We start from the raw sequence: 8197 nt of genomic DNA, 5'->3' as shown, positions 1-8197 counted from the left end.
TTTTTGCAGTTTTTTAGGTATTCTGAAGCAATTTTTACATAAATTATGTTTTTGTGTGTATAATCTAACTTCATTTTGCTTCTGCATGTTGTTTCTACCTTTACATTCATAATAAATCGGTTTTGGCAAGTTTTGTTACGATTTTAGCGAAAATGAACTTTCAAAAAATGACGTCATCAGGTTATAAGTGACGTAATTGACCCCTTTGACGTCACCAATTCAAACAATCATTTTAGTTAGGTAGTAAACAAACCAGGAATCAACTTTGCACTAGATTCCTTATGTATTTTTTACCTAAAAACCCAAATTACACATAAATACAAGATTTAGGATGACGTCATTCAAAATTTGATGACGTCATCAAAAAAATCAAAATACAATCTTGTAGCAATTTTTCCAAAGAACAAAAGTCTAATTGATCTTATTTCGCCAGCACAAACACCTGTGTCGCTAGAGAGCAATATGTGACAGTCGGTCAAAAATGAAAATTTGTTAAAATATATCTCGTCCCCAAAGGGTTAAACAGATGTAGTAACAGATAACAATTACACAGTGTTACAAAATGTATGCAACATAAAATAATTTTGAGAGAAATTTATCCATTTCGCCTAAAATGGCAAAATTATTTTGAGAGAGATCTGAAATGCCATCATCCTCTCTGTAAAAAAGCAGTAAAATATCTAGTGACACTTACTGTGTATTTTGCTAATGCTTCTGCTCCCGTAACTCCTAACGCAGCTTCCAATGATTCTTTCGGCAAAGCAATGGCCAAGAAGTTACCAAATAATAATAGTGGTAGAATGGAACCGACCGAAGCATACATGAAACCCTTGCCTTTCGCTCGCAAGTTGTAAGAACATGCAGCACTAAAGAAAATACATACATTAGACTTATTCATATGCCATTGCAAATTTAAATGGCTTCAGCTGTATACTTAATAGAATTACCATGATTTTTACTTTTACAACATTTCGAACAGAACACAACAAATTCAAAAAATATTAAACAACTTTTTTATGTTTAGTATAAACAAAACATATTATTTATATAATTTGCAAAATAGAATATATGTCTTACTTGTCTTCTTCTATCAACGTATCGATCTTGGTAGAAATATCTGTGCAATCTTTTTCCAACTTGTTTAATGTATTTTGGATTGTTGTGTTGATAGTTTTATCAATTTCCTTACACACCTATAGACAAAAATTTGTTGTAATATCCAGTGATTCTTTGAATTTTAAAATGCAAAATATAATGGTTTACAAATAATAACTTTGCTAAGATTCTAAATAATAACTTAGCAGTGAAGTTTTTCCTTACACCTTTTATACAGACATAAATTTGTTGTAATGTTTTGTAATCACATTCAAAATACACGCTGCCAAATAGAAATATTGGTTTTTAATCATAACTTTTGCAAATTTTAGCAGTGAGGTTATAACATGACAGCTGGTAGTTAATATGAGAAATTAAAAACTTACATCCTCTATTTGATTGACACATTTGCTTGTTTTTCCCATGCTAGGAATGTAGATTGTAGGCATGTCAAAGCCAGTACGGTTTAGATTAGGACGTTTGCAAAGCTCTTGCACAATCTGCATCATCACTCTCTGAAAAATACACCTTTTTAAAACACCAAAACTCTGGCGTCTTAGCACAGTGGCTGTTAGCACGTCTACCTTTAACCTAGAGGATATGGATAGGAAGATCCATGGGGCAACTTATCATATGTATGTGGGAGCTTTGGGCAAAGCACTTGTCCTAGGCTAGTGGTGCTTTATATGTTGTTTAAATCACCAGTCCTACATTCAAAATATATCACAGACAAAAGTACAATACCACATTGTATCAAAGAAATAGTTGATTAACTGAAAAAATCATAAGTTAAGATAATGCACCTGTCTGTCACTCTCATGGCCAGCTTCATCAGCTTTACTGAGGTAAAACTTCATGATTTCTGCGTGGTCTTCGCTCAGTTGTTCCACAATGTTCAATGTACGTTTGCATAGAGCTTGGCTGGTAGGAAAATAGGAAATATTTCAATAAAAAATCGAAAAAGCATGAGCAAACACCAAAAAACACTTTTGTAAAAAATGTAACAGTTTGGGAAGCTTTCTATTCTTTGTGGGTGAAGGCCTGCAGCATGATATATCATAGGACCAAAGATTTGGGCCAAATTTTGCCATAACATTTTAGAACCATATTATAACTGTGTAAAGTGGACTTTTTCTAACCAGATTGTATTAACAGTAAGCTTACCCTATAGGATCAAAGAATACGAACACCCGATCAGCAATTTGTTTTCCTAACCACAAGATAGATTCATTTACATCAAACGGATATTTCATGTCTCCATCCACCAATCCCGGTGTATCAATAAAAGTTACCAGGTTAAATTTCTTTTGTTTCGAAGTTGTGATTTCAGTCGTTACATAATCCATCACTCCTAAATATTAAAATACTCTTAATAGTAATAAAAAAAAACTTATAAATAATAAAAAAAACAACATTTTTTTTCTAAATAAAAATAATAAAAAAAACTCCTAATAATAAAAAATAAAAAGTTAAGGCACAACTTATAAATGTTATCATTTTTGATATATGTTAACGAAAGACAATCTAACCACAAACATTCAATGTCCATCACACCAACTTCTAAGTAAGGTCTATTATTATTACAATTTACAAATATATATATATAGTGGGGTGGGGGAAGATGGGACACCTTTAGCACATAATATCCAAATATCCTGATCGTGTTTTAAACAATTAACAATGGTCTATAAGAGTCGTGAGGAAATAGTTTTATAAATCTTTGAATGTTCCTTGTTTACTATTAAATGGGATGAGAAAATAGAGTCAAAAAGTGTCCCATCTTCCCCCACCCTACTGTATAGCTTAAATATCTAGCCCATATACCTTTTTATACATTTAGAGGTGCTATGTTACTTCAGTACTTACACACATTTAATAAACAAAATTAAATTCTGTAGTAAATATATTCGTTTATTCTTACCGGGTTTGTTTTGCAATGGCTCGAGATGAGGGTACAAATGTAGAGTGGCATTTCCCTAAGTGAAATATATGAACATTAGCATATTAAGTATGGTACAATAATTCGTACCATGTATGTTAATAAATAAAAATTGTAAAAAAATATTTACAATTTATTTATGTTTTAATAGACTTAAGGTTATGGTAAAACTGTATTAAAATAATTAGAATTTATTTATATTTTAATAGACTAACTTACAGTTAGGGATTCACGTTTTCTGCCGCTTGTAACGATAGTGAAGCCTTGAGTTTCAATTGCTACACCAGTTCGTTGTATATGCTCCTCTACATACCTGGATAATTAAAATACTAAGATGTATATATGGATCAAAATTTAAACGTAATTAAATACAGCCGGCTGACTTATTTTCCAAAGTTACACAAAGGGTATCAGGGGCAAATATTTTAAATAAAAATGTCACTGTCACCAGCAGGAAAAATACTGTATAACAGCATAAGCACAAATGCTTTACAACATACTTTTTATATATTAAGTTAGTATATATATTTGTTATATGTATGTGTTTATAACCCTGTCTGCAAGAGTATGGCACAGGGATATTGTTTACAAACTTTGGTTATGCATGTCATAATTTGTCCAAGGCAAGCCAATTAATTAACAATAAACAAAATCTGTGGCAAATTAAGTGGGATTTCCTAATGTGATTTAGGAATGTATGTGCTTTACATGTCGATTTTTAATAAACACATGCTTGCGAAAAAATAACTGTCTCAATGCACAAGATCTCGTCAGGAACTGCTATATTCTTTAGACTGGTATGTAATGTAACCAACCAATTAATAAATGAACTTTTCCCTGCAGAGTGATTCCCAATCAGCAGAACAGTAATTTTTTTCCTTGGTGCTAACAAGTGGATATCAATATCTCCAGCAATGGAAATTAGACCTATATGAACAAAAAACTATATAAAAACAAAATTTCTATAACATTAAAGGAATATATATATATAAATATATTTATTTTGAAAAATGCTTCTTTAAAGTAAATAACCATTCATGCACTTGCATAATTATGTAAAGGGTATATAGATTTATAATGTACTGGTACTTGATGCACATTTAATGTGCAGATTTTTAACAATAATGCAGATTTATAACCAAAATTTCAACAAATGTGTTTTATACACAACGTTAACTTACCAATTTTGTCTTCCGTGTAGAGATTGTGGCATTCGCGTAAAATTTTCTCATTCACCGTGAGGGTAAGATTTTCAAGGTGTGATGCATTTTTGCTCTTTCCCTTAAAGGCCATTGCGACTCAAACCTTCAGAAATTGCACCTTAAACCTTCACAAACTGGTTGGAAGTTGCTAAAAATAAAAAGTAATTGTACTTCGTCTCACTGTGAGCGCGGATGTCGTCTGAAAGTTAAGAAATATGTACACGGATGATATCCACGTTGATAAAGTCATTTCGCCATGTCTCTATTGCAACATTTTAAAATTATTCAACAAAAAAGCATATTTTTAGTTTAAATACGTTTTCCCGCACCTAAATTATTATATAATTCCATTATACAATAGTAATATGTTACGTTACGATGTAAAAATAGTTTCAGTTAAAACAGACGTGCCCATAATAGATTCCTTTTTCGTAAAAATCTTTCTTTTTTTGTTCCATTTGGTTGCGTTTGCTTTGTTTATTTTGATGATATGCTTGTGTGAGACATCGGACTAATCAAGTATAGTCGTTGAAATACAAAGTTTGTGTCGACAAACATAAGCCTTTTCGTTGACAGTATAATACAGCAGTCCGTGGTGCGAGCAGCATAAACAAATCTATACAACCGTATATGGTCCTCAATTGATAAAGAAGATGATCAAATTATTTTCTTTAAAACAACAAAAGAAAGATGAAGTTGCCGTTGGAGGATCCCATGCAGGGAAAAGTAAACCGACTGCTGCTCAGCTACGCCTCACCAAAGGTTGGTGATTGTTTTGTTGTAGAACCCTTTTGACAACAAGTCAAATTTATTGTAAAACATAACATGCAGTTTAAATTAATGTCAATTTAATGTGGATTGTTTATCTATTAGCTTGTATTGAATATATTTGGCACTGATATCGCAATTGATGTTATATCATATTTTGTAAACTTTATTGTTCCATAATACCCATTTTGGGCGTGTGTGTTCTTGGTCAAGACACACTTCTCCACCCAAATAGTCCCTTGTGGAATGTCTAAATTAATGGGCCAAAACCCATAAACTAGTAGCCAGACCCCCGATTATATACCCAATGTTCGCCATTGTCCATTATCAAAATTTACATTTCTTTCTTGCAATACAGATTTGAATGAGCTTCAACTACCTAAGACTTGCAAGACTGAGTTTCCCGACCCCAACAATCTTCTTAAGTTTAAACTTATTATAAATCCCGATGAAGGGTATTACGTTGGTGGTGAATTTACCTTCTCTTTTACGGTAATCTTACCTGGTTCTCACATGGTTTTATTGATGTAAAATATAGTTTTAATTATTTATTGGCCATTTGATCTGTCTTTAAAAGTAGGTTCATTGCAATAAAAAAATATATATAACTACCCACAAAAATATACAGTACCTACCTACAAAGTTACATACATGGAAACTTGTAAGCAGGCACCAGGTGTGTCCAACTGCTGCAAAAGAACATGAAACGACTGTCCCTGCCCTGCCCTGCAAGGATAAATAACTTACATTCACTCCTGATAATGCTAATTTTATGAATTGCATACCCTACCTGTTAAAATTTTTCCAAACTTTATATACGATTTTTAAGGCAATAATTTTTTAATTGATAAATTGTTAATTTGTGTTGGTTACAGGTTGGTTTAAGTTACCCACACGAGGCACCCAAGGTGAAGTGCGAAACAAGGGTATATCATCCCAATATTGACCTTGAAGGGAATGTTTGTCTAAACATCTTGCGTGAAGATTGGAAACCAGTTCTAACAATCAATTCTGTCATATATGGAATACAATATCTTTTCCTGGTCAGTGATATTTTCACTTATAATATAATATTGGCGCCAAACATTTTGAAAAGCAGGGTATACAAGTATGGTCAAACCATTATTCCCATAAAAAAAATCTTTCGTTGTAATGTGTGCTGGTTTATGCACTGCAGGAAAGCATACTCTGCCGCCCCAGGTTTGGTGCCTATGCTTGGAATAGGGTTCGCAAACTGATTTAAAATGCAACACAGAAGGTTAACTAATCATTAGTAATTATTTAAGATGTTACTGACATGATTAGCTGAAAAATCAGAAATGTCAAAATTAGTTCTTTGATATAAAAGCTGCAATAAAACAAAATTCTAACTAAATTAAAAAAAAAAAACCTTAATAAAATATTCCATGTTGTTATCTGTTAATCCAATGAAATCAGTTTGCCAGTTACTATGTGAAACTGAACTATTTATATAGCAATAATATTCCATTACAGGACATACATACATGCCCATCGCCCATGTTAGGCTGTTACTTCTGTGCACAATGCATAGATTTTCTGTAAATTATGCATTCGATTCCGTGTATCGTAAAATAATGCTTTACATTTCTGCTTTCAAGTTTAATTATTCATTTTTTTGTCTTCTTGCATGGTTTGTATTACGTACAGTGTCACAACCAGAAAAATAAATTCAATGCCTTTTACACCTTAATGACCTATTTTAATATAATGAAAAATAATTAAACTAAAACAAGGAATTAGATATTGAAACAGCGATTTCAAAGAAAAAATATTATTAATATAGAAAAAAAACTAAATTATGTATAGATATGTATATATATATATATATATATATATATACAATTTTTACAACATGGGGGGTGTTGTGAACCCTGAATCACGCCTGACTACTTATTATATATAAAAAAGCCAAATAAATGTCTTATCTACACACAAAAGCTGTTTGCAATTAAAATGATTTTTTAGCTGGCTAGGGGGTTGTCCTTTCCTACCCCAAGTACCCCATTGTTTTTTATTACCCCACTTTACTATATATATACAATATTTTACAACAAGGGGGCGTTGTGAACCCTTAATCACCCCTGACTTTATATGTTTATTATTTTCTAGGAACCCAACCCAGAAGACCCTTTAAACAAAGAAGCAGCTGAGGTTTTGAGTACAAACAAAAGACAATTTTCACAAAACGTTGTTCGGTCAATGAGAGGGGGTTATGTGGGGTCAGTTTATTTTGAAAGGTGCCTCAAGTGACCCTAACAAACAAGTAAAACAACCAAGAACCAGAACACGAACTGAAGAAGACAGTTCACTTATATTTTCTCTAATAAAATCTACATATTTAATGAAAATATGTTTGGTACTGTTACACAATTGCAACCACTATTTTCAGCGATTTCTGAGCTAAAAATACAGTTTTTGTTGTTGATGGGGAAATACCTGGTGATACTTAGACAACTTGCATGATATATGTAACATAGGAGCTATTGTCAGTCTGGCGTGTTAATTATAACACGCTCGTTTCATTATTTACATCTGCTATTTTTACCATTTTTTTTTGTGGAAATTATCGAAAAGTTGTTAAACCACTTTAAGTGTATTTGTTGGGCCGCCATTTAAATAAAACAATAACACAGTAAATCACACGTTTAGCTTATGCATTTATTGTTTTACAGGTTATTTGTGTATTGCGTTTTAGCAATTTTACGACATAAACGCATCGGGCAATGAAGTTGTATTTAAATGTATTTTAATGTTTTTTACTTCTCTTTACCACACTTAGTATTTTATTTTTTGAAGAGTATTTTACTTAGTGTGAAATATTGGTATAACCATTAAATTAAACACTAAGTTAGAATTTCCCAATATTTTTTTTACCAGCTTGTTAACTGTCATGATATGATACCATAGGGCTTTAGGTGTAATGAATGAATGAATAAATGTAACTTACTTTATCCCCGCGTTGCTGGAAAACGGCAGTCGTTATAACACGGGTTTAACACCTCGTGCCAGCTTACGAGTTATCATGTATATTACTTTGTGAGTGAATGTCTTTTGGGGGATTTTTTCATTTTTTATGTATAGCTGATAAATTGGACAACCCATTAGTGACTACTGGGTTGGAGCAATTGCCGTTAAGTGTCTTGCCTAAGGACACATACACCCCACAATGGTA

General features: G+C 32.1%; 2 protein-coding genes across 3 annotated transcripts in view; one reads left to right on the top strand and one right to left on the bottom strand.

The window, feature by feature from the left end:
- The window catches only part of LOC100182022, a 6565-nt gene extending 2101 nt beyond the window's left edge, over positions 1–4464 (bottom strand). Inside the window, exons 1-9 of one of the 2 annotated variants that reach the window (XM_002131888.5) lie at positions 4216–4463; positions 3850–3961; positions 3254–3347; positions 3017–3071; positions 2260–2446; positions 1899–2016; positions 1482–1610; positions 1078–1193; positions 695–866 (exon numbers count right to left, since the gene is read on the bottom strand). In XM_002131888.5, coding sequence (XP_002131924.3) covers positions 695–866; positions 1078–1193; positions 1482–1610; positions 1899–2016; positions 2260–2446; positions 3017–3071; positions 3254–3347; positions 3850–3961; positions 4216–4327 — 1095 coding nt within the window. In that variant the 5' untranslated portion in view covers positions 4328–4463. Of the gene's footprint in view, positions 1–694; positions 867–1077; positions 1194–1481; positions 1611–1898; positions 2017–2259; positions 2447–3016; positions 3072–3253; positions 3348–3849; positions 3962–4215 lie in introns of both variants that reach the window. The other variant, XM_009864165.3, reaches the window with a different exon arrangement.
- Positions 4465–4686: 222 nt separating this feature from the next.
- Positions 4687–7665, top strand: LOC100177347 (NEDD8-conjugating enzyme Ubc12-like). Its single transcript, XM_002131838.4, has 4 exons — positions 4687–4998; positions 5363–5496; positions 5880–6047; positions 7135–7665. Exons 1-4 carry the CDS (start codon positions 4890–4892, stop codon positions 7273–7275), a joined length of 552 nt encoding a protein of 183 aa, XP_002131874.1. The 5' UTR covers positions 4687–4889; the 3' UTR covers positions 7276–7665.
- Positions 7666–8197: the final 532 nt, after the last annotated feature.

Source organism: Ciona intestinalis, chromosome 1 (genome assembly GCF_000224145.3).
Source record: "Ciona intestinalis chromosome 1, KH, whole genome shotgun sequence".
Classification (NCBI taxonomy): domain Eukaryota; kingdom Metazoa; phylum Chordata; class Ascidiacea; order Phlebobranchia; family Cionidae; genus Ciona; species Ciona intestinalis.
The sequence above is the reverse complement of the archived record's forward strand: the minus strand, read 5'-3'. Positions and strand labels throughout refer to the sequence as shown.

What these genes read in the sequence shown, in the direction of transcription:
- LOC100177347 (XM_002131838.4), top strand. Translation starts at nt 4,890, where the DNA reads ATGATCAAATTATTTTCTTTAAAACAACAAAAGAAAGATGAAGTTGCC. An exon ending in AATTTACCTTCTCTTTTACG is followed by an intron (nt 5,497 to 5,879) that starts GTAATCTTACCT and finishes TGTTGGTTACAG; the next exon opens with GTTGGTTTAAGTTACCCACA. An exon ending in GAATACAATATCTTTTCCTG is followed by an intron (nt 6,048 to 7,134) that starts GTCAGTGATATT and finishes ATTATTTTCTAG; the next exon opens with GAACCCAACCCAGAAGACCC.